This window comes from Lepidochelys kempii, chromosome 18, assembly GCF_965140285.1.
Source record: "Lepidochelys kempii isolate rLepKem1 chromosome 18, rLepKem1.hap1, whole genome shotgun sequence".
Taxonomy (NCBI): Eukaryota; Metazoa; Chordata; order Testudines; family Cheloniidae; genus Lepidochelys; species Lepidochelys kempii.
In genome coordinates, this window is record NC_136397.1 from 1,446,909 (window position 1) to 1,473,779 (window position 26,871).

Here is a 26,871-nt window from a genome sequence, read left to right on the forward strand (position 1 = left end):
AGAGGGGAATTCCTTGCAGGGAAGCCACCAAGGTGGCCTGTGCTCTGGTTGAGCAGCCCTGACACCTGTAGGGAAAGGACTCTATGAGCTCATAGCAAAGGAGGATGTAGCACAAAATCTATTTAAAGGGTCTTTACAAAGAGACGGGTTTCCCCTTCATTTGCTCGGTAATGGAAACAAAGTGTCTAAGACTTCCCAAAGGGCTCTGTCCTTTCCAAGTAGCAGACCAAAGCTCTGTGGACACCCAGTGAATTCAATCTTCTGTATCCTTGTTGATGTGAGATTCTGGGTAGAAAAAGAGGAAGTGGACAGTTCGATTCAAGTGAAAATCAGAGGGAACCTTAGGGATGAAATCTTAAGGACAATTTATCCCTATGAAAGATTAAGTAGGGAGAGTCCGCCATGAGGGCCCTGAGCTCACCCATTCTCCTGGCAGACGTGATTGCTGGTAGGAAGGCTGTTTTCATAGAAAGGTGTAAAACAGAAGAAGTGACCAAAGGCTTGAATGGCAGGTTCATAAGCACTGACAGTATCAAGTTCAGATGCCAGGCAGATATAGGTTTTAATACCAGGGGAAAGGTTCTGATGATAACTTTTACGAACCCCAGAGTTGTAGGATAGGTGAAAACAGAGCAGTTCTCCACCAGGGGATGGAAGGCATTAGTAGCCGTTAAATGTATGCACAGTGAACTAATGGAAAGACACAATGCCTTTATGGAAAGAAGATAGTCCATAGAGGGCCCCAGGTTCCTCTACAGGTAAGTGACATTGCTGACAGCAGAGGGAGAACCGCTTCCATTTGGCAGTATAATACTTCCTTGTAGAGGATTCCCTATTTTTATTAAGGATGGATTGGATCTCTTCTGAACATGATCTGTTTGTTTTCCATTCGAAATCTTGGGATGGACTTGGATAGTGTAAAGAACTGCTTTTGGGCAACTACATGACAGCGTATGACCATTTGGGAACTACACTCAGGGACTAGTCTAGCACCTCTATTCATTAACACATGGAACAAGACCAAAACCAGTCTACCACCAGGAGAAATCATTTTTACAAAACTATTAAAAAGTGGATATTTTGAAATACTAAATTTATTCATTATGAATCATTAAGAAATAAATGGGATCTCCAAATGCTGAAATAGCCAGAAGTAAAATGTTTCAGTGCTCCTATCAATAGTGCCTTCACTGTGCTTTGCAGTGCTACAGTTCTGAAATTGCATTATGTTCCCTCAGAATAAAGATAGAATTAGATATGATCAAGGATAATGGAAAATTTGTTACCCAACAATTTCCTTTCTGGGGACGGATCTCTCCTGCAATTGGAGACACTCAAGCTAGACTTCTTTTCCTAAAATATACAGTTCAGACTTGTCCATGAGGTTCCAGGGCTCAGCCTTACCTTCATGTAGGCAAAAAAGCCTATGGCAGGCTAGGAGAATAATTTATTCCTTTAGAGAAGTATTTCATCTTGTTTAGGAGATGCCATTCATAAGCCACACTGTCAGGTTCAAATAATAGATAAAAGAGGAGATTTTGTCTAGGATAATGAGAATGGCCATAGCTTCCTCTTTCTTGATCTTTGGAATTACTTTTCCTAGTAGCAGAACAGGAGGGAAAGCATATAGAAACAGGTTTCAGAGTAGCAGCCGTGTTAGTCTGTATTCACAAAAAGAAAAGGAGTACTTGTGGCACCTTAGAGACTAACCAATTTATTTGAGCATGAGCTTTCGTGAGCTACAGCTCACTTCATCAGATGCTGGAGTGCAAGGGCTGGCTGAGCCTGGAGGAGGTGGTGCGCCTGCTAAATGGCAATGAGTTTGGTCATGGAGGAGAATCCTGCCTGGGAGGTGCAGCGTGTCATCCTAGCAGTCTTCCTGGGATGCTGCACCTTTTCTGAGATCTCTGCTCTCCGATTCCTGGGGAAGGAGAAAGGATACAAGTTTATACTCCTGACGACAGCCATCGCAAGCAGCGCCCGGCTGATGGACGCCATGTTAGAGGCGAAGGTGTGAGGCAGGGGTGAGCTGCAGCCCTGGCAGAGCAGCTTGTGCCAGCCAGGGTCACACTCCACAGTGGACACTGCCCAGACACTGCACATGTGACATTGGAGTGTTACACAGCAGCAGCTGGAGCAGGGCAGACATGGAGCCCATCCTGCCATGAGCCTCTCCTTGGGCTTCCCAAAGGCTGCAGATTGGGGTTTAAATGGATGAAGAGACCTTCAGTGGGTGGGGGGGACGTATCTCTGGGGAGGCGAGAGGAGGGAAGAAACTGTTGTTTCTCCAATCTTAGCTGTAGCTCACGAAAGCTTATGGTCAAATAAATTTGTTAGTCTCTAAGGTGCCAGAAGTACTCCTTTTCTTTTTGCATAGAGAAACAGATTCAACCTTCCTTGAGTCAAAGCATATTTTCCCAGTGATTTCTGGTCTGCTTTTCTGATGAAGAAAAGTCTTATTTTCACATTTTGACTGAATGTGAACAGGTCCACCTTGATTCAGGGACTACTCTGAGTTGTTTACCTGCTGACAGCGTAGCCAGCTTGCATTTGTGTTACAAGTCCCTTTTATGTGGCTCATCTTAAGGGAGGCTAAGTGACATTCCATCCAGGAAAGGATCTGCATTGCTTCCAGATTTAGACATAATCTCAATATTTTACGTTTTTGTACACCATGTTTTTTTTGTACATCATGTTTTTGTGATTAAATCAAGACATGCATCTTTCTCAGGTGATCAGAGAAGTGCTGAACAGCCCACCTGGATTCTTTTTCTGCTACAGAACTGATGCTCTAAAAATCATCTCTGAGTTTGACCTCACTTCTCTGTGTATTGTGATGTCCTATATGTCCTTGCAACCCTAAAATGCTGGAGTCAGCGGTTAGGATTTTGAGGTTCAGATGGTGAAAGAAAAATTCTACTATTACAGGGATTTCCTGCTTCCATCACCTGGGAGACTTGATCACACTGGACAGCATCTTTCCTTTTCATTACCTTGCTTGGGAATCATTCCAAGCCCATAAGAGGAATCTCTGAAGTTCTTTCATGGGCAGTCTTGCCCATGGAATAATCTCTATGCATGAGAATAGAAGATCAGGGAGCTGCATAAAACAGAGGTATGTCACTTGGTTCTGTGATATCTCATGGATAAGTACTTGAACCTTGTCGCAAACATCCTCTACCTTGAGAGGACTAGAGCCCTCCTTGCGTCAATGTTGACGTCTACATAGACAATCCTCAGAGAGTCCAGAGATTTTCTTTCAAGTTTGTCACAAACCCCAGTGCCTGAAGAGCACTGCCAGAATTACTTGCTGCAAGGTCTCCTGGGATCAGTTCTGATGACTGTTGCTCAGATCCTAAACTCACCAATCTGGTTATTATCACCTACCAATAGCTTCATGAAAACCATGAAAGGCAGAAAGACCACGTTGTATCAGCAGTGATGATTTCTGTTGGCAAACCAGAGAATTTTCCAATCATAGGGCCTAACTGTAAAACACATATAGAGCTTCTGTAAAGTCCAGCAACCCTCTATTGGTCTCCACAAGTGATTTCAGTATTATCAGAAGAGAGCATTTCCATCCTGAATTTCATCACCTTCATTGACTTGTTCACTCTCTTTTGAAATCTCATATGGTTCAAATTCCTCATCGTTTTTGTACTTCAAAGAATCTGGAGTAGAACCCTGAGCACTTTTTATCTTAAGGGACTCAGCTCAGGGAGACGTGAGACTGTATGCAGGATGGTTTGATGTATTATGACATCTCTCAAGCTTCAAGAGGGGACAAAAAGGGATTTTGAGGCACCTTGAGCTTGAGGGAGCATCTGTGTTGCAATATTTCCTATACTCACCTGTCAAAAGTCATTAGATCTAAGTCTTTGATATGTGGAATACCCTGCCCCCTAGGCATTTTTCTGAATTTGAAGTCGACCCAGAGGCATCCTACTGATGATTTGGACCGGAACAATTGGCTCCACTGTTGGGTGTGAGCTTCCCCCTAGCGGTTCAAACTCATATTTTGCCCCCAGGTAAACTGAGTCCCTTCTCTGGTAAGAAGGACTCTTAGGTTTCACTGTGGTGCTCCTCATCCCTTAATATGAAACTGGACAAGTGCCAAGGAGGAGTGATTTGACCTTATGGAGGTGCATCTGGAGGTATTACAGTTGGTGTGGGGAAGGATATGGAGGCCTGAGCATGATGTCCAGATGCTGAGCAGAGTGCAGGTCTGCAGACAGAGTGTGGTTGTGTGTTCTTTGGTTCCTGAGAGGATCTCTTGATCTTTTTCCCATTTCATTTAGCCTTCACCACTATTTTTAGAGGAGTGGGAAATAAATGGAGAGAAGAAACTTGCCAGGTGGCTCCATTCAGAGGACAGAACTCCAGAAACCTTGACCTCCTAAAGATGGAGGGAGATTTTGTTTAGTGTAATTCCAAAATAAATTCTAAATAAGTTCTAGGATTGCTAATGGATGAGGTGGGAGAGCTGACCTGCTGCTCTGCACTTGTGAAAGCAAAGGATCTGGTGTAAAGGCAGAACTGCCTCTGGTAATTGCAGGAAGAGGGGAAACCTGCAACATCTCAGATCTGGGGAGTGGTTATGATTCAGAATAAACTTCCATTTTGACATTTGTATATGTTGTTGTTGGGTTTTTTTTTTTTGTTTGTTTTTTTACACAAGGGCCCTTGTAATTTTGAGAACTTATAACAACAGTAGTAGCTCTAGTGTCTCTGAGACCCTGGAATATAACCTGCAAAACTGAATTTAATGAGACCCTGTAAAAATATAGAGGCTAAGACAGATCTAATCAATCTAAAAGGAAGGATGGAGAGTAATACAAGATGTGAACTTAACAGATATATGATTGGACACTTAATCTGCGAGCGTTCCCCTATACAACTTAAAAAGCTCTGCCTATCTTTTCTGGGAACCCAATGATCTTGTAAGCATTTGTATTTGTTTTTCTTGCTTTCCTTTTTGGGTTGGTTCAATGGCCAAGCAGAAGAGAAAGAGTTGTAGACAGAAAGCCTATCTGAATGTGCATTCAGCAGAAACGCCCTTCTTTAGGGCTGCCTGGCTGAATACTGGTTCTATAGACATACTGGGGCCGATGGCACAAATGGCACTTTACAAGGGACACTGCAAGTAGACGTGAACTTGAAGAGGCCTTTGTTACCAATGGAGATTGCTTTGTACTCCACTGACTATGTGGAGTCCAATGTCAATTTTTTGACATTTACAGTCATCCCTACGGAGTAGAGGAGTAGAAGCAGCAGCGAGGTCGATACTCAAGCCTCTCATCTGGATTGTGCTGCCAGAGGGACATTCCTAGTAATTCTTCAGAGTAAGTGAAGAGAGATTCAAATGTTAAGTCTGAGCCACCACTACAGAGAAAACCTCGGTGAAAATCCAAGGAGCAGTGGTGAAACCAAACGGTAGAACTCTGTACTGGAAGTGACAAGGGCCCACTGTAAATCTCAAGAACTGTCTGTGGGTCAGGTGGATATCTATGTACAAGGAAGCGTCTTGCATAACAAGAGCTGTAAATCACGTGCCGTTTTCTAGCAAAAATATGATTGGCTTGCATATGAATCAGTTGAGATGACGGATCTAGGACTAGTCCTCATCTTCACTTTTTTCTTGGGGACTGTGCTGATGACCCAGGCAAATGGGACTGTTGGGTCTTCTGATGCTTATGAGGAGGTTCATAGGGTTGCTGATGGAAGAACTGAGGAGCGCTGTACTGTCGTGCAGGAGGTGGGCAGTAGAATTTGTGCTTGGATGCTGGTGTAGAAATACCCAACATTTGCAGAATGGCTCTAGAGTCCTTGCAGGGAATCATAGATCTTCTGGTTGAAGAGGTGAGATTCACTGAAAGGGAGGTCCTCATTTATGTCCTGTATCCCCCTGGGGAAACCAGATGAATGCAACTGGGCACAAAGATAGGTCTGCTGAATCTACTGCGGCCTGGCACATCATCCTGGCAACCAGTTTGCCTTCCTGGAGTGGTCAAAATCCTGCTGAAGAAGTTTCTCCACAAAGTTTGCTAATTGGCCATAATTTAGAAAGTCATATTTTGCTAGTTATGCCAGGTAATTAGATATCTGAAACTGAAGGCTGGCTGAAGAAAAGACTTTATGACTTAGAAGGTCCAATCTCTTACCATCCTTCTCTGTTGGACAGGAACACAGATACTGCTGCCTGGCCCGTTCACTAGCAATCTGAGTAACTAGGAAATTGGGTGTGGGGTGAGAAAACAGAAACTCAGACTCCTTTGTAGGTACATAGCATCTTTTTTCTGCCCCCTTGAGGGTGGGTGTGCAAGTGTCTGGAGTATGCCAGACAGTGCAGGCTGGCTGGAGAATGGCATCGTTGATTGGTAGCATCACTCTGGCAGGTACTGATGCATGCAGAATATCAAGTAACTGATGTTGGCTGTCCTGCATCTCCTCCAGTGGAACATGGAAGGCATCAGCCACGCTCCGGAACAGTTTGTGGAACTGGCGGTAGTTGTCTGGTGAGGAGGAAGGAATCGATGACATCTGGAGACAACAAGGGGAACCACATCCAGATCTGGTGGTACCACTGAAGTCAGGCTAACCAGGGCATCCTCCAACCCTGGTTCCGATTGTCTACTTGATGAAGGTTGGGAGTGGCAAGATGGGGAACTCCTCTCAGGCCAATCAGGAAGATTCCAAAAGCAGATACGGGGGCCAAGACCCCCAGTATGGCCAACCAGGTGGTTGCTGTGGTGGGCAAGGTAGCAATAGCTCCTGTGTTGAGGAAAGGGAGGATATTACCACCGAGCTGCCGGAACCTTTGGATATTTGTGCCAACGGTACAGGAGAGGCGGACCCTGTGTTCCGTTGGAGTCCTCTGATACCTAGAAGACAGATCCTTGTTCCAACAGGGGAGCCAGCAGAACTGAGCACATCACCGGGGAGCACTCTGGAACACGACCAAAAGCAGGGGAGCGGGCTCCCTTAGGAAGCAAATGCACCAGGAGATGTTGAGCCCTCACCTCAAACAGTTCATGAGATCTAGGTGCAGACTGCTTCCTGGTGTCAGCGGCATGTGTTCCAGAGTTGGAATCCAGCCTGGTACAGCAGATTGCTTCAGAACCGATGATTTCCGTGACTTCAGTGGTACCAATTCAGAAGGGGTATGCGGCTCAGTAACCAGAACCAGCAGGTCCAGTGGCCTATTCGACTTCTTCTTGTGCTTGTGACCCTTGGATTGTGCCGCTTCCCCATGGCTGGAACTCACAGAGGATGAAGCGTCCTTCTTGGGACTTGAGGAAGACTTACTGCCATGCTTATGCATATGCGTCCTTGCCTCATGGCTAGGCCCCAGCATGGGACTCATAGCGCTGATATCAGTGGAACCAGACTGGAGCTCCACGGTATGAGGCGCACTCCTTGACTCCTCAGGCTCATGTATAGGAGGGGTTCCACAGCCTGGATCCGACTGCATCATCACGATGACTTCTAGGAGGTGATTCTTGAGGCAGACATCCCGACCTTTCTTGTTACCGGCTAGGAGGAGAGACAGATACTGCATCTGGATGCAATGTGGACTTCCCACAAGCAGTAAAGGCAGCGCTGGTGCTTGTCGCTCACCGAAAACGAGCGAGGGCAGGAAGCACAGATCTTGAATCACGGTGACTTTGGCATAATCCAGTACCCAAGTGTGGGTGCTGGGGGGAGTGGGAAATGGGAAAACGGCAAAACAGCATCCCAAAGTCCTTAAAATTCTAAAAACTACTACTAACACTAAAACTACTACAAAAACCAACAAAATACTAATTATATACAAGAATAAACAGTCTTTTTTCCCTGTATTGTAAAAAGTGCGTCACAAGAGACGAGAGAACAGAAGAGGTTCTGACTTGGACCATGCGGCAGTGAGAAGGAACTGAGGGCATGGAACAAGGACACATGCACAGACCAACAGACACTACTACTTTCAAAAGCTCCGACTCTAAACGCATGCTGCATGCATATAACCCTAAGTGGAATACAGTAGGTACCATCAGTCAAAGAAGTACTCTTACTGATACATTTTCCGAAACAGAGATTGGGAAAACTGGAGGGAAAGGAAGGGGAACTCTAGGGATGGAGTGGAGGCAATGGGGGAAGATCTGAACTTCAGATAGAGGAAAACAGGGAGACAGAGGAGATTAAAGTACTCTGAAGACTTCAGCAGAGCAGAGGCCTGCTTGCTTCTCCATTAAGATATTAGAAAGGGGGAATAAGTCACCAATGTCCCACCAAGAAACCAACAATAGGAGCGAGCTGGGTTGTTGGGGACAAGAGTAGTTATGGTGATGATATCTACAGGGCGGGCTGGATGAATGAGATCTCAGTGGGTTCAGATATTCATCTGACCTGCACTAGATGTGCCATGTTTGTCTTTCTTCCACAGGACAGAAGCGACTTTGTCTGTACAAAGTGCAAGCTGGTCTCCATATTGGAAGAGAAGAATGAAGGTCTGGAGCAACAGATAACGACCTTGCGTTGCATACGAGAATCTGAGGATTTTCTGGACAAAAGTCAGGATATGCTTCTACGGGCACAAAGCTATAAAGATTTAGAGCAGGTTGCACAGCAGAGCCAAGAGGCCAGTGAAGAAGCTTGGCAACATGTGACCTCCAGAAGAAGAAGGGGGAATGTCCAGGTTCCAGCAACGCGGACACAGATAACTAACCCATTTCATGTTCTCTCCACAGGTACCATTGCGGAGAGTGGACCAGACGATACGTCTGGGGGGAGAAAGCTGAAGGAGACTCCGCTGGTTGGAAGGCATGAGATGCGATGTCCTGAGGTTGGGGGTTCCACGACCACTACTCCCAAGAGAAGGAGGCGGGTGGTGGTGGTCGGGGACTCTCTCCTCCGGGGGACTGAGTCATCTATCTGCCGCCCTGACAGGGAAAACCGAGAAGTCTGCTGCTTGCCAGGGGCTAAGATTCGCGATGTGATGGAGAGACTACCGAGACTCATCAAGCCCTCGGATCACTACCCCTTCCTGCTTCTCCATGTGGGCACCAATGATACTGCCAAGAATGACCTTGAGCGGATCACTGCAGACTACATGGCTCTTGGTAGAAGGATAAAGGAGTTTGAGGCGCAGGTGGTGTTCTCGTCCATCCTCCCCGTGGAAGGAAAAGGCCGGGGTAGGGACCGTCGAATCGTGGAAGTCAATGAATGGCTATGCAGGTGGTGTCGGAGAGAAGGCTTTGGATTCTTTGACCATGGGATGGTGTTCCATGAAGGAGGAGTGCTGGGCAGAGATGGGCTCCACCTTACGAAGAGAGGGAAGAGCATCTTTGCGAGCAGGCTGGCTAACCTAGTGAGGAGGGCTTTAAACTAGGTTCACCGGGGGAAGGAGACCAAAGCCCTGAGGTAAGTGGGAAAGCAGGATACCGGGAGGAAGCACAGGCAGGAACGTCTGTGAGGGAGGGCTCCTGCCTCATACTGAGAATGAGGGGCGATCAGCAGGTTATCTCAAGTGCTTATATACAAATGCACAAAGCCTTGGAAACAACCAGGGAGAACTGGAGATCCTGGTGATGTCAAGGAATTATGACGTGATTGGAATAACAGAGACTTGGTGGGATAACTCACATGACTGGAGTACTGTCATGGATGGTTATAAACTGTTCAGGAAGGACAGGCAGGGCAGAAAAGGTGGGGGAGTAGCACTGTATGTAAGGGAGCAGTATGACTGCTCAGAGCTCCGGTACGAAACTGCAGAAAAACCTGAGTGTCTCTGGATTAAGTTTAGAAGTGTGAGCAACAAGAGTGATGTAGTGGTGGGAGTCTGCTACAGACCACCGGACCAGGGGGATGAGGTGGATGAGGCTTTCTTCCGGCAACTTGCAGAAGCTACAAGATCGCACGCCCTGGTTCTCATGGGTGACTTTAATTTTCCTGATATCTGCTGGGAGAGCAATACAGCGGTGCATAGACAATCCAGGAAGTTTAAGGAAAACGTAGGGGACAATTTCCTGGTGCAAGTGCTAGAGGAGCCAACTAGGGGGGGAGCTTTTCTTGACCTGCTGCTCACAAACCGGGAAGAATTAGTGGGGGAAGCAAAAGTGGATGGGAATTTGGGAGGCAGTGACCATGAGTTGGTTGAGTTCAGGATCCTGACACAGGGAAGAAAGGTAAGCAGCAGGATACGGACCCTGGATTTCAGGAAAGCAGACTTCGACTCCCTCAGGGAACGGATGGGTAGGATCCCCTGGGGGACTAACATGAAGGGGAAAGGAGTCCAGGAGAGCTGGCTGTATTTCAAGGAATCCCTGTTGAGGTTACAGGGACAAACCATCCCGATGTGTCGAAAGAATAGTAAATATGGCAGGCGACCAGCTTGGCTTAACGGTGAAATCCTAGCGGATCTTAAACATAAAAAAGAAGCTTACAAGAAGTGGAAGGTTGGACATATGACCAGGGAAGAGTATAAAAATATTGCTCGGGCATATAGGAATGAAATCAGGAGGGCCAAATCGCACCTGGAGCTGCAGCTAGCAAGGGATGTCAGGAGTAACAAGAAGGGTTTCTTCAGGTATGTTGGCAACAAAAAGAAAGCCAAGGCAAGTGTGGGTCCCTTACTGAACGAGGGAGGCAACCTAGTGACAGAGGATGTGGAAAAAGCTAATGTACTCAATGCTTTTTTTGCCTCTGTCTTCACGAACAAGGTCAGCTCCCAGACTGCGGCGCTGGGCATCACAGCATGGGGAGTAGATGGCCAGCCCTCTGTGGAGAAAGAGGTGGTTAGGGACTATTTAGAAAAACTGGACGTGCACAAGTCCATGGGGCCGGACGCGTTGCATCCGAGAGTGCTAAAGGAATTGGCGGATGTGATTGCAGAGCCATTGGCCATTATCTTTGAAAACTCGTGGCGAACGGGGGAAGTCCCGGATGACTGGAAAAAGGCTAATGTAGTGCCAATCTTTAAAAAAGGGAAGAAGGAGGATCCTGGGAACTACAGGCCAGTCAGCCTCACCTCAGTCCCCGGAAAAATCATGGAGCAGGTCCTCAAAGAATCAATCCTGAAGCACTTAGAGGAGAGGAAAGTGATCAGGAACAGTCAGCATGGATTCACCAATCGAAGGTCATGCCTGACTAATCTAATTGCCTTCTATGATGAGATTACTGGTTCTGTGGATGAAGGGAAAGCAGTGGATGTATTGTTTCTTGACTTTAGCAAAGCTTTCGACACGGTCTCCCACAGTATTCTTGTCAGCAAGTTAAAGAAGTATGGGCTGGATGAATGCACTATAAGGTGGGTAGAAAGTTGGCTAGATTGTCGGGCTCAACGGGTAGTGATCAATGGCTCCATGTCTAGTTGGCAGCCAGTATCAAGCCGAGTGCCCCAAGAGTCGGTCCTGGGGCCGGTTTTGTTTAATATCTTCATAAATGATCTGGAGGATGGTTTGGATTGCACTCTCAGCAAATTTGCGAATGATACTAAACTAGGAGGAGTGGTAGATACGCTGGAGGGCAGGGATAGGATACAGAGGGACCTAGACAAATTGAAGGATTGGGCCAAAAGAAATCTGATGAGGTTCAATAAGGATAAGTGCAGGGTCCTGCACTTAGGACAGAAGAACCCAATGCACCGCTACAGACTAGGGACCGAATGGCTAGGTAGCAGTTCTGCGGAAAAGGACCTAGGGGTGACAGTGGATGAGAAGCTGGATATGAGTCAGCAGTGTGCCCTTGTTGCCAAGAAGGCCAATGGCATTTTGGGATGTATAAGTAGGGGCATAGCGAGCAGATGGAGGGACGTGATCGTCCCCCTCTATTCGACATTGGTGAGGCCTTATCTGGAGTACTGTGTCCAGTTTTGGGCCCCACACTACAAGAAGGATGTGGATAAATTGCAGAGAGTCCAGCGAAGGGCAACTAAAATGATTAGGGGTCTGGAACACATGACTTATGAGGACAGGCTGAGGGAACTGGGATTGTTTAGTCTGCAGAAGAGAAGAATGAGGGGGGATTTGATAGCTGCTTTCAACTACCTGAGAGGTGGTTCCAGAGAGGATGGTTCTAGACTATTCTCAGTGGTAGAAGAGGACAGGACAAGGAGTAATGGTCTCAAGTTGCAGTGGGGGAGGTTTATGTTGGATATTAGGAAAAACTTTTTCACTAGGAGGGTGGTGAAACACTGGAATGCGTTACCTAGGGAGGTGGTAGAATCTCCTTCCTTAGAAGTTTTTAAGGTCAGGCTTGACAAAGCCCTGGCTGGGATGATTTAATTGGGGATTGGTCCTGCTTTGAGGAGGGGGTTGGACTAGATGACCTCCTGAGGTCCCTTCCAACCCTGATATTCTATGATTCTATGGTCTGTACCTCAGAATATTTATCTGAACCTAGTCTACAGACAGCACTGACGTTTTCCCATAATTTGTTCTGATATGAACATTTCCAGTGCAGCGCTGATGCTGATTTTGCACATATTACGAGTATTCAATATAGGGTGGCTGTTTTCTGCTTTTTTTCTCCAATATTAATCCATTTTCCTAAAACCAACTATATGTTTAAAAAATGAACATGGTGAAGATTTTGAAAAATCTTAAGCAGAGGTTTAAATAAACCCACTCCAAACCCGCTCTGAACATGCAGAATCTCGGCAACCTTTGGCTGAAATTTGGCAGTTCTGATTCCACTCCCAATTATAGCTTTTCCAACAGAGTCATAGCCACAGCCCTGTGTACTCTGTGACAAACTTGACCTAAATTCTGCAGCAATATCCCGCCTGTATTATGCAGCATTCCAGTGCAGCAGACTGAAGATTCCACAGCAGCTTTTGAAAAAGTTAAAAAATTGAGATTCTTACAGAATTAAAATAAAAATAAATAATTCAAGCACTACATTATCTCTTCTGTTACTTAATTTAATATAACATTTAATTTATTTTACACTGATCCTAATGTTTCCATATGCTGCAGAATTTTGTACTGTACATCATAATTGTATGACCGATGTTGTCAAAGGGAAGAAGATTTGTGAAATTGGATAGCAGGCACTTTAGACCTTGTTTCAGAGTAGCAGCCGTGTTAGTCTGTATTCGCAAAAAGAATAGGAGTACTAGTGGCACCTTAGAGACTAACCAATTTATTTGAGCGTAAGCTTTCGTGAGCTACAGCTCACTTCATTTCCACTGAATGCTTCCGATGAAGTGAGCTGTAGCTCACGAAAGCTTATGCTCAAATAAATTGGTTAGTCTCTAAGGTGCCACTAGTACTCCTTTTCTTTTTTAGACCTTGTGGCTTCTGAGGAGATACTTTGTGGGATAAGCACAGTAGCTGGATGCGAACATGCTCACCAGTGATTTTGTTTACAATGTTAATAATTATGATATTGAGATGAATGGAGAAATTCACATCTTTCAGAGTTATTGCTGAAGGCTGCCTACTACTCAGGCAGACATCACTGCATCAGTTTACACTGCGGCCTAGACTACACTTAAAAAGTAGACTGACACAGATACTCAGACATTCAGGGGAACAGCTGATCAATACATCTATGCCGACCCAGTCCCTGGTGTAGACATTGTTGGGTCAACAGAAGCATTCTTCATTCCTAGGGGAATTCTGCGCCAAAAATTAAAAATTCTAAGCACATTTAAAAATTCTGCACAATTCTGCATATTTTATTTGTCAAAACAACACAATATAATCGCACCAGTTTCAATTATTTTGGTAATTTATTTCAAAATACTTGTCAGCAAGTATGTCTGAAACAATATAGACAACAAAATAGATTCAGGAAATTTTTTTTAACAAATACATTTCTTACTAGGCATATTAATACAGAACTCTGAGTAATAATTCATTTAAACTACAATACAGAACTGTATTTCCTGCACCCCTCAGAAGCAAAACAAAGGCTTGGGGGAGTCAGGGGTATCGGAGGAGCTGAGGGAGAGGGAAGTAATTGCTGAGGAGGAGCCTGGGTGTGAACTTGGAGGGTTGATGGGTATAGGTGGGAAAAGTATGGAACAGGTTTTTTGGCGGGGCAGGGTGGGATTGTTAGGGAGCTTCCCACATGCAGACACTGGCTGACCCCCAGGCTCTCCCATTCAGTCAGGCATATCTGCCCTTATCCCCATGTGTCCCTCCACCCCAATTCAGACACCCACTCCCCTCTTTCCCCATGTGTCCCTCCACACCCCCAGCCAGCCCCTCCCCTCATCCCCATGTGTCCCTGCACCCTCTCCCCACATGTTTCTCTGTGCTCCCACTCAGACATCCACCTTCCCCCATGTAGCCCTGCACTCCCTCCCCCTGTGTCTCTGAATCCCTTCAGCCATCCCCCCCACACATCCCCATGTATCCTGTGCCCTCACTCAGCCATCTCCCTTCCCCCATGTGGCCCTGTGCCTCCACTCCCATTCAGCCCCTGCTCCAGTGTGTCTTCCTGCATTTGCCCTTATGAAGCCCTGTCTCTGACCCCCCAGCAGCCCCACGCTGTGTGTCTCCTGAACTGGCCCGACAGGTGCTGTGAAGAAGGCATTGTAGGCTCTTTTGGGGGGAGGGATAGCTCAGTGGTTTGAGCATTGGCCTGCTAAACCCAGGGTTGTGAGTTCAATCCTTGAGGGGGCTATTTAGGGATCTGGGGCAAAAATTGGGGATTGGTCCTGCTTTGAGCAAGGGGTTGGACTAGATGACCTCCTGTGGTTCCTTCCGACCCTGATATTCTATGATTTTTTCTCTTCCCTATGGTAGCTGGGGCTGGCCGGGAGCAGCTGCTCTGTTCTAGCACCACAGCGCCCTCTGGTGGGCAAAAGGTGGAACTGCAGCAACTTTCTGACAAGTTATTTTCTGAGGAAAAAAATAAAAATATGCATGGCACATGAATTATGTGCATGTGTAGCGGCACAGAATTCCCGCGGGAGTACTTCTTCCATCAACCTAGCTACCAGTGCTTGGGAGGTGGTGTTGATACAGCAACAGAAAAACACCTTCTGTCGGTGTAGCACCTAAAATACAGGGTTACAGCAGTGTAGCCACAGCACCATACATATGCCGTTGGAGCCTCCATAGTGTGGACAAGCCACCCCTCTTTCCCTCAGTTCATGTTTAGAAGGTTTACTTCACAATCAGGAAGCCTAGAAACTTACTTATAAAAGATAGTAGAAGCTTGGATTCTGGAGCTCATCTGTAAGGCAACAGTTATCCAAGTCCACACTCATGATATTCCTGAGTTCATTGGGCACTGGCTTTCTTAAGGTTATGTTGGGATGTAACCCCTGTCTACACTAGTCAGTTTGTCCCGCTTTCAGGCATCAGTGGCCAGACCCGGTGTATATGGACTATTATGAATTCCTAGGGCAAACAATGCAAATTGTGATTTGCTTGCGCCCTAAGAATGCACCCTTCCAAAAAATTAGTTCAGACATACAAAGGCTTATTTTCCCCCAATGAAATGAGAGCCTTAAAGTCTGAATTGAGATTATTTTAATGTCTGATATTTTAATGTCTGCTGTGAGCTTTAAAGTCTGACTGAGATGATTTTAATAGTTTATTTCTCTACTTTTTTTTTAAATAAAGGGAAAAAAACCAAGAACATTAAATGCAAATCACTCCCAACCCCAATGTTAAAGTCAGATTTTTAAACACAAAAAATGTCAGGGAATACAATAAATAAGATCGTCAGAAGAGACATCAACTCACCTTCATTACACATTGTGACGGGGTGTACTGGACCCTTTGAGACCCCCGGCTGGAGGCCTCATGGTCCTACTACCCCCCGCCCCACAAAAGGAGCAGTAAAGGGTGGGCCCTCCAGGCCTGGCTAAAAAGGCTGCAGTGAAGAAGCCAATCAGAGCCCAGCAGATTCAGTTAAAAACAACTGCAGGGCCTGAACAGGTCAGTTGCTGGCCAGGACCAGAAGGGGAAGGAAGGACCGGAAGACAGAAGAATTCTCCAGGCATTGAGGCCTGGGAGAGACCCTGCTCAAGCACGGAACAGAGAACCCAAGCAGATGATGGGACTAAGTAGAAAGCAGCTCAGGGAAGGCAGCAGCAATTATTAAAGGGAAGCAGCACATGACTGCTGTTTATAGGGACCCCGCGTTGGGACACAATAGTGGATGACCCTGGGTCCTGCCCAACAGCCACCGAGGAAGTGACCTAAGCCCTGAGGAGGGGATAAGTCTTGTTTAGGGGCCCAAGTGAAGGGCATGACTTAAAGGGGCACCAGAGAACTGTTAAAGCCAAAGAGTTGCCAAGGCGAAAGTTCTGGAGGGCAGGAACAGACATAAAGCTAGCCCAGAAAGGGCTGAGAACTGAATCCGGAGGCAGGGCTACAGATACCAACAAGGGCACAGTGACTGTCCTTTATCTGTTACCCCAGAAGGGCTTCATTCATTTTAGACATTGTGTGACTTAGCCAGAAGGCTGAGCCACTGAAGACCCGCCTGATGAGGGCAAAAGACAGGGAGTACCACCAGCAGAGAAAGAGTGCAGGTTCGCACCCAACTGACAGGAGGCATTCACGAGAGGTAAGCGCGCCCTGTCACACACATATAGTATTTCTGATTCCTAATTAGGTCATTAAACATCTGGTCCAATTCTCCATTGCTTTAAGGCATACAACCTTACTAACTGTGAACTGATGTAAACAAATACAGAAGGTGCAAAGTACAAGAGGCTCGGGTCTATACAGTATGCACAATGGAAGTGACTTAAGTCTGGCCTTCACAAACTTGCAATGGAACTACACTGGTTAACTTTTAACACAGACCTTTTGTTATTTCAATGCAAATCTGTGTGTGGTCACACTTATTTTGGAATAAAAGTGACTTAAATAGGACACTTCTCAAATAACAAGAGTTCTGAATTAAAGCCTATTTAGTTACTTTGGTACAGGTTTGTTTGTAGACCACCCCTTAAATTTACTGAGAACTAGTTTAGATATGTTTCAGAGTGGTAACCGTATTAGTCTGTATCAGCAAAATAAACGAGGAGTACTTGTGGCACCTTAGAGACTAACAAATTTATTTGGGCACATAAATTTGTTAGTCTCTAAGGTACCACAAGTACTCCTCATTTTTTTTAGTTTAGATATGTAACCATAACATTGTACTATCACTTTTTCATCCAGTGTCATTATTTCAACTCAGTTTTATTTCATGATCCTTTAGGCTTTGATTTTTAATGGATATTTTCTCTCTCTCTTTACCTACTGCTCTCTTGTACTTTAATAAATTAGCTCTTTAGTACTTTTTCAGTAAGAGATAAAATAAATAAATAAATACCTAACTGCTCTTATATAGCACTTTTCATCATAGAATCATAGAATATCAGTGTTGGAAGGGACCTCAGGAGGTCATCTAGTCCAACCCCCTGCTCAAAAGCAGGACCCATACCCAATTAAATCATCCCAGCCAGGGCTTTGTCAAGCCTGACTTTAAAAACTTCTAAGGAAGGAGATTCCACCATCTCCCTAGGCAACGCATTCCAGTGTTTCACCACCCTCCTAGTGAAAAAGTTTTTCCTAATATCCAACCTGAACCTCCCCCACTGCAACTTGAGACCATTACTCCTTGTCCTGTCCTCTTCCACCACTGAGAATAGTCTAGAACCATCCTCTCTGGAACTACCTCTCAGGTAGTTGAAAGCAGCTATCAAATCCCCCCTCATTCTTCTCTTCTGCAGACTAAACAATCCCAGTTCCCTCAGCCTCCCCTCATAACTCATGTGTTCCAGACCCCTAATCATTTTTGTTGCCCTTCGCTGGACTCTCTCCAATTTATCCACATCCTTCTTGTAGTGTGGGGCCCAAAACTGGACAGACTACTCCAGATGAGGCCTCACCAATGTCGAATAGAGGGGGACGATCACGTCCCTCCATCTGCTCGCTATGCCCCTACTTATACATCCCAAAATGCCATTGGCCTTCTTGGCAACAAGGGCACACTGCTGGCTCATATCCAGCTTCTCATCCACTGTCACCCTTAGGTCCTTTTCCGCAGAACTGCTGCCTAGCCATTCGGTCCCTAGTCTGTAGCTGTGCATTGGGTTCTTCCGTCCTAAGTGCAGGACCCTGCACTTATCCTTATTGAACCTCATCAGATTTCTTTTGGCCCAATCCTCCAATTTGTCTAGGTCCCTCTGTATCCTATCCCTGCCCTCCAGCGTATCTACCACTCCTCCCAGTTTAGTATCATCCGCAAATTTGCTGAGAGTGCAATCCACACCATCCTCCAGATCATTTATGAAGATATTGAACAAAACCGGCCCCAGGACCGACCCCTGGGGCACTCCACTTGACACTGGCTGCCAACTAGACATGGAACCATTGATCACTACCCGTTGAGCCCGACAATCTAGCCAACTTTCTACCCACCTTATAGTGCATTCATCCAGCCCATACTTCCTTAACTTGCTGACAAGAATACTGTGGGAGACCGTGTCAAAAGCTTTGCTAAAGTCAAGAAACAATACATCCACTGCTTTCCCTTCATCCACAGAACCAGTAATCTCATCATAGAAGGCGATTAGATTAGTCAGGCGTGACTTTCCCTTGATGAATCCATGCTGATTGTTCCTGATCATTTTCCTCTCCTCTAAGTGCTTCAGAACTGATTCCTTGAGGACCTGCTCCATGATTTTTCCAGGGACTGAGGTGAGGCTGACTGGCCTGTAGTTCCCAGGATCCTCCTTCTTCCCTTTTTTAAAGATTGGCACTACATTAGCCTTTTCCCAGTCATCCGGGACTTCCCCCGTTCGCCACGAGTTTTCAAAGATAATGGCCAATGGCTCTGCAATCACAGCCGCCAGTTCCTTTAGCAGTCTCGGATGCAACTCATCCAGCCCCATGGACTTGTGCACGTCCAGTTTTTCTAAATAGTCCCTAACCACCTCTTTCTCCACAGAGGGCTGGTCACCTCCTCCCCATGCTGTGCTGTCCAGTGCAGCAGTCTGGGAGCTGACCTTGTTCGTGAAGTATATCATCAGTATATCTCAAGGTCCTGGATTTTCATTTTTGTACCTAATCAGTTATAATTACACTTGTAATATAATTATGTTCTAATCTGTTCTAACATTGGTCTTTCTTTTTTTGTATATAATCTGAGGGCTTATCTACACAGGAAAGTTATGGCAGTATAAGCTTAGATTTGAATTTAAACCGATAGTTATACCAGCATAGCCCCTCATGTGGAGACTCATATTCCAATGGGAGTGCTTTTTCCCCCCAGTTTAGTTCATGTTGCTTAAATCTCCTTCCTAAATTTAACTGAAAAAGCCACTCTTACATTGGACCCAATTAAACTGTCCAAACAGAGGAATATACTGGTATAACTAGATTGGTCTAATTGGTAAAACTTTCCTGTTTAGACAAGGCCTGAGATATCATTAATTGGTTTTAATCACTTCCTAGTTACTGCAACTATTCTTTAAACTGTTGATTTAAAAATGAAATACAAGCATTAAAAATGTGAGGGGGGGACAGTTCTCAATAATGGCTAGTGTACTGTAGTTTCATGACAAGAAAGTTGTTTTCAAATCCTGGATGACTCACAAGTGGAAATGAGATTGACTATCACATTCACCATTTGTTCACATCACAAAGCTACCACACACTTTGATATACTATTTTACAACAAATTGGTCAATGCACAATGGAAGGAAAACTTTCAAGACCTTCTAAATAGTGACTCCAATATTGATGAAAGCATTTTTGACTCAATCCCCCAACATCCTATTAAGGATGACCTCAGAACACCACCAACACTTGTTGAGGTAAAGAAAGCCATCAAACAGATGAAGAACAATAAGGCATCTGGACCTGACAGTATCCCTGCTAAAATCTTCAAAGGAGGAGGAGAAGAACTGGCTTGCCAGCTTCACACCCTAATACTCAAGATCTGGCATTCAGAAGAAAACCTAGCTGACCATAGGGATTCCATTATCATGACCACCGCCATCTTCAAGAAAGTAGAAAAATCGGATTGTGGAAACGATCAATGAATTGCCCTGCTGTCCACTTCCAGAAAGATCCTCACCAGCATTCTTAACTGGCTGCTCCCTCTTGCCAAGGAAATCCTCCCAGAATCACAATGCAGATTCAGACCATCTCAAGGTACCAAGGATATGATCTTTTCCTGAAGTTGGCGAACGGTAAAGTGCAGAGAACATCATCAACCTCCCTACATAGTCTTCATCAAACTCATGAAAGCATTTGATTCCATCAGTTGTGAGGCTCTGTGGAGAATTCTCCTCAAGTTTGGATGCCTGCCAAAATTTGCCATTCTCCAACTCCTCTGTTACAACATGTCCGTGATGGATATCACCAATTGATCAAAAACGGACTTTGTACTAAAGACAGGAGTCAAGCAAGGCTGTGTCATCGCTCCAACCCTCTTCTTCATCTTCCTTGCTGTTACCCTCTTTCTCATCGTTGACAAGCTCACCTCTGCACTTGATATTCAATACAGAATGGATAGCAAGCCTTCAACTTCAATTGCCTCCCATTCAAGACAAAGACTATCACTAAATCACTCACTGAATGACTGTGCCCTGTGCACCCACTTGGAAGAAGATCTTCAAAAAACATCTGACATCTTCTCTGAGGCCTACAATCAACTAGGCCTAACACTCAACACCTAGAAAACTAAAGAGCTCCACCAATGGACTCCGAACCACCACAATTCTGCTCCCTCAATCAAAGATCAAGAATGAGACCTAGATAATGTCAAGCACTTCCATTACCTCGGTAGCCATCTGTCGCAGAAAGACGACTTTGAAAAAGGAGATTCAATACTGCCTCCAATATGCTAGGGCACTTGAGAAAATGTGTCTTTGGAGAATCATGACTTCAAGAACCAAACCAAGCTTCTCATGTAGCAGGCCATCATTATTCCTGTTCTCCTGCACAGTGCCAAGACCTGGGTCACGTATAATAGACACCTTAAGGCTCTTGAATGATCCCATTAATATTGTCTGCACAAGACCTTCCAAATCAAGGGATGATCAATGCGCCAACATCAGCATTTTGTCCCAAGCCAAAAATTCCTGCATTGAAGCTATGATTATCCATTACCAACTTAATTGGGCTGGTGACATTCTTCGAATGCCAGATAATCGATTCCTGTAGCAGGTCATTTTCTCATAACTTGGCCAAGGCCAACAAATGGGGGGCGGGGAGGGGGAGAGGAAAGGCACTTCAAAGACACCCTCAAAGCCAACATGAAAAAGTACAACATCCACTAAGTCATGGGAAACCCAAGCCAATCGATGGACTAAAATGGAGAAGGACCTTGTGGCAAGGATTCCAGCATTATGAGACTCAATGGAGAAACAGGAAAGAATGCATCACAGCACAACTCAACAATCCAGATCTGCCCCTTTCACCAGGAAAAGTCTGCCCCAATTATGACAAAATATGTGGATCCCGGACTGGTCTTATGAGTTATGTGCAGATCCACTAGCAATAGCTGGCTATCATTTCATGGAAGACAATCATCCTCGAACTCTGAGGGATCGCCAACCATTACTTTCATAGAAAGTCCAAGACTGAAGTCGCAAGCATGATGATCAGGATTATGGTGCTTTTGCAGAGATGGGAAGTGGGTCCAGATCTGGAGCAGGAGCCATGTTGGGGGTCAGGAATAAGGTGCAGTAAGGACTACTTGTGCTATGTTTGGCCAATGCAATCAAGTATCAGTTTCATGCATGTTTCATCAGTTTCATTCATTTCAAGTTGCAGTGGGGGAGGTTTAGGTTGGATATTAGGAAAAACTTTTTCACTAGGAGGGTGGTGAAACACTGGAATGCATTACCTAGGGAGGTGGTAGAATCTCCTTCCTTAGAAGTTTTTAAGGTCAGGCTTGACAAAGCCCTGGCTGGGATGATTTAATTGGGGATTGGTCCTGCTTTGAGCAGGGGGTTGGACTAGATGACCTCCTGAGGTCCCTTCCAACCCTGATATTCTATGATTCTATGATAAATTTATCCACAACTTTTTCATAAAGGAAGGATATGGAATTTTTACACATAGAATTTTAATACTCTACACTTACATTTACAGAATATACTTAAACTGATGAAAAAACAAACATCTAATTTGTGCCTGCCAATCGCAACATTTTCAGGGACATTTTACTTCCCCTTCTGTCAACCAGTGGTCATGCTAGAACCGGGATGTATGGTATCTCTGAAAAATTAAAAGCCAGCTTCTTTTTCCTCCCTGGCTACAATTTTAACTCTTTTGTGGTTAGTGTTTCTTCTTTTAGCAATAACTTTTTTAAAATCTACTTAGGCACAAAGCTTTTGGGAAGTGCACAAAGAAAAAGATAGTGCTTCTCAATTTTCAAGTACCCACGGCTGTAGGCAGAACCCTAAATGCTATGAATGAATGTGGAGAACTGGAATGCTCGGGCTATATATTACAAATTACACTTAACACTGCAGAGCATAGCACTTACATTATAAACCCAAGTTTTTAAGCGTTTCTAACTGGATGTAAAATTTCATTGTGGGAAGGAACTTGCATGCAGTGTCTCAAGTCCGAGGATAATTTCTATTTTAAATACAAATTTTAAAAACTCCATTCATATTTTTTTAGATACGAGAAGAATTAAATTTAATCATTTTCACCTGCACAATTTGAAAATAGCTCTAAGGAGAAAGTGAAATTTGGCAAGCCTTTACTGCACAATTTGCACAATAGCAATAACAATTTTCTAATTAATATCTTCTACAGATGTACTGAGGATGCTGGCAAGACATGATGAACAAACAGCTCTACAGGAACCATTACGATGTGGTGGGTAAGTGATATCTCTGTGGCTAAATGTATGTTTAAATGATTTACTTAAGAAGTTCCTCTGTCCAAGTGACCATTTTATTGGCAATAATTTTGCTGGTTTTGAAGAAAGGATCGTTTGGAGAAGGAAAAAGGAGGTTCACACTACCAGCTGCTCTGGAACAATGTTTTGGAAGAATGACTTTTAATGAAACAGTTTTTACTCAATTCTGTTTGCCAAATTGCAATGAATCTATAAATAATACACCAGCTTTGTCAAAGGCTCAAAAGAGAAGCTTCTATTTCTGGTACTGGCCACCCTGCTTGCTTACAGATGTATAAAAAGTCAGACTTATAAGAGAGGAGACAAATGACTAAAAATACCAGGGAAAAAATATCCATTAACAAACCTTGCTTCGGGTCGCTAGTTGCAGTCACAGGAGTGCTGGTGGCGAGATGAGTGTTCTCCACAGTCCCGTAAACCACAGGGCTGTGCTCTGGGACCTGGCTGGACAGCTGCTGGGATTTGAAGTACAAAAAAGGGTGATAATGAGCATGCGAACATAAAAGCTGGCAACATGGAACACAAGCAAGCAAGAGGGGAAGACAAGAGCAGGGTGGGAGATAAAAGAAAAGCAAAAGGCAGGAAAAAAATATACACAGACCAATTGAATAAATTCAAAAAGTACATGGGAAGGGGAGGAAGGAAAAAGGCAGCAGGAAAAGGGGGGAAAAAGACGATTACTATTAACAACAGCAAGAAAAGACAGCACTGCACAGTCATTAATACACTTCATTCATCTATGTTTCTTCCAAGTACAGCAGAAATGCTCCTGGTAATAATTTTCAAAAACTAGGGTACAATCAGATCCTCCCCCCCCCCCCCAAAAAAAAAAAAAGCTGTGTAAAAAGAACTGGCTAACTCCATTTGCAAATGATCAGCAATTTCAAAAATCTTTGATATTTTTTGATCAAACCATTAGAAAACATTAGAATTTGCAAAGACAAGTGTGAATAACAAAAGTCAAAATTTTGACAGATTTACAGCAGGCCTGACAAAAGTTACATATTTTTAAATGGCCAGATTAAAAATTTAGAAGTGGACAGAAAGCCACTTGACCAGGACTGAGGAAATTCCAGGTACAGCTTATCTCAGAACAAATATCTTCACCATCACCACTACCATCTATCTGACAGGACAAATAAATGTTCACTCTGGCAAAACACTGAAATCAGATGCTCTTCTGGATTTGGGTTGTATTTGTGGAGATAACAAAGCCACAAAAGCCAGCATCTCCCCTCAGAAATCTAATAGAAACTTTTTATGAAACTATAAATGACAATATCAAACCCACTTCAAACCCACTCCAATTTTTCAGAGCAGGGCTCTTTTGCAAGTTACTTTGTAGATGGATGGGGAAAATGTTCCTATCAGTAAATCCTCCTTAAGGCACAAACCAGAAACCACATGGGGAGAAAAAAATCCAACAAATTTAACATTTATCATTTTAAAAAGCCCACACTTTTGCTTTGCAATGTATATTAATTTCTGATGTAGTAGCTTCAGTGTGAAGTTCCCATCTACACATCTACCTTCAGTGACATCTCAGATGGGGTATACTAAAAAGCTGTGATCTTCAAAGGAGTTGGAGGGAGCTAAGTGCCCAACTTCCATTGAAATTAAATATCATTTGAGTACCTAACTCCCTCAGGCTCTTTGAAAATTGTAGCAGAAGTCTAAAGAAAAATTCTCTCTCTAAATTCCTTAAGGTAGAATCCATTCCGGCACCTAGAAAAATAAAAGAAGTCTGGGAGAGATTCATTTTTATATTGTTTTCAGATTCTGAGTGTACATCTGGGTACAGCTGCGACGTTTGTCCAACAACAAAAAATAATGGATAGATGCATACACAAACACACACAATCAAACACAGGTTCTAACATTGAAAGGAGGTTGTGATGTGCACACTACAGTGCCGGAGTCTTCATTGGAAAGAGAGGTCTTGGGTACAGATTAATAAAATCTTCAGTAGTATTGAAAACTTCATCATACGAGTTTTCCCTACTAAACTAAAGGCCATACTCCTTATGGAAATGAGGGTGAAACCCAGATGCTTTCAGCAACATTAACTTCTGAAAAAAGAAAAGGAGTACTTGTGGCACCTCAGAGACTAACCAATTTATTTGAGCATAAGCTTTCGTGAGCTACAGCTTACTTCATCGGATGCATGGAAAATACAGTGAGGAGATTTATATACACACAGAACATGAAAAAATGGGTGTTATCATACACACTGTAAGGAGAGTGATCACTTAAGATGAGCTATTACCAGCAGGAGAGCCCGGGGCGGGGGGGGGAGGGGAGGAGAAACCTTTTGTAGCGATAATCAAGGTGGGCCATTGCCAGCAGTTAACAAGAACGTCTGAGGAACAGCGGTGGGTGGAGGTGGGGGAATAAACATGGGGAAATAGTTTTACTTTGTGTAATGACCCATCCACTCCCAGTCTCTATTCAAGCCTAAGTTAATTGTATCCAGTTTGCAAATTAATTCCAATTCAGCAGTCTCTCGTTGGAGTCTGTTTTTGAAGTCTTTTTGTTGTAATATGGCGACTTTTAGGTCTGTAATTGAGTGACCAGGGAGACTGAAGTGTTCTCCAACTGGTTTATGAATGTTATAATTCTTGACATCTGATTTGTGTCCATTGATTCTTTTACGTAGAGACTGTCCAGTTTGACCAATGTACATGGCAGAGGGGCATTGCTGGCACATGATGGCGTATATCACATTGGTAGATGTGCAGGTGAACGAGCCTCTGATAGTGTGGCTGATGTGATTAGGCCCTATGATGGTGTCCTCTGAATAGATATGTGGACACAGTTGGCAACGGGCTTTGTTGCAAGGATAGGTTCCTGGGTTAGTGGTTCTGTGGTGTGGTGTGTGGTTGCTGGTGAGTATTTGCTTCAGGTTGAGGGGCTGTCTGTAGGGAAGGACTGGCCTGTCTCCCAAGATCTGTGAGAGTAATGGGTCGTCCTTCAGGATAGGTTGTAGATCCTTGATGATGCGTTGGAGAGGTTTTAGTTGGGGGCTGAAGGTGACGGCTAGTGGCGTTCTGTTATTTCCTTTGTTGGGCCTGTCCTATAGTAGGTGACTTCTGGAAACTCTTCTGGCTCTGTCAATTTGTTTCTTCACTTCAGCAGGTGGGTATTGTAGTTGTAAGAATGCTTGATAGAGATCTTGGAGGTGTTTGTCTCTGTCTGAGGGGTTGGAGCAAATGTGGTTGTATCGTAGAGTTTGGCTGTAGACGATGGATCGTATGGTGTGGTCTGGATGAAAGCTGGAGGCATGTAGGTAGGAATAGCGGTTAGTAGGTTTCCAGTATAGGGTGGTGTTTATGTGACCATCGCTTATTAGCACTGTAGTGTCCAGAAAGTGGATCTCTTATGTGGACGGGTCCAGGCTGAGGTTGATGGTGGGATGGAAATTGTTGAAATCATGGTGGAATTCCTCAAGGGCTTCTTTTCCATGGGTCCAGATGATGAAGATGTCATCAATATAGAGCAAGTACCCTACCAAATCCTGTGGAATTGTGAAGGAGCCTCTGCAGGCTACAGGACAGGTGTGGGGAAAATGTGGTTTGGTGAGCATGATAGTGAGCCACTTGCTCCTCCCTTCTGTACCTCCTGGCCATAATGTCAGCATCTCTTTCCCTCTTCCAGTGGGACTAAAAAAGATCAAGCCTTTGTGAAGCTGCTGCTGCTGTTTTTGCATTATTGATATACTGAAGAGACAACATTTGAGGTGTACACTTAAAAAAATTCAGCAAATATCTATTTTTGGCTGCCATGTCTGACCATTATTGAAGAAGAAACTAATGCCCTTCTAAATATTACATTATATATGCTTATCATTCACACTCAAAAGCAGTAACAAGCAATAAGATATTACTGTTAAAAAAGGCAGAATGGTAAACAGACATAATGCGAAGGGGAGCTAGTAGTTTCTTGGGAACAGTTAAGTTTTCCAAAAATGAAATTTACAAAGCTGGCTAGGCCCTGGGTGAAGAACTTTTTTTTATACTGCAGCCAGGCCTGAATGAAGCCAAATAAAAGACA

The 26,871-nt window shown here is 44.4% G+C and overlaps 1 protein-coding gene across 17 annotated transcripts in view; it reads right to left on the reverse strand.

Moving 5' to 3' along the window:
- The window catches only part of EIF4G3 (eukaryotic translation initiation factor 4 gamma 3), a 441,067-nt gene that overhangs the window by 146,624 nt on the left and 267,572 nt on the right, over positions 1–26,871 (reverse strand). For 10 of the 17 annotated variants that reach the window (XM_073316601.2, XM_073316590.2, XM_073316588.2 and 7 more), the window contains one exon: positions 23,168–23,327. In XM_073316601.2, the coding sequence (XP_073172702.1) occupies positions 23,168–23,327 (160 nt within the window). The remainder of the gene's footprint in view (positions 1–23,167; positions 23,328–26,871) is intronic. The other 7 variants (XM_078849307.1, XM_073316587.2, XM_073316593.2 and 4 more) reach the window with 2 other exon arrangements.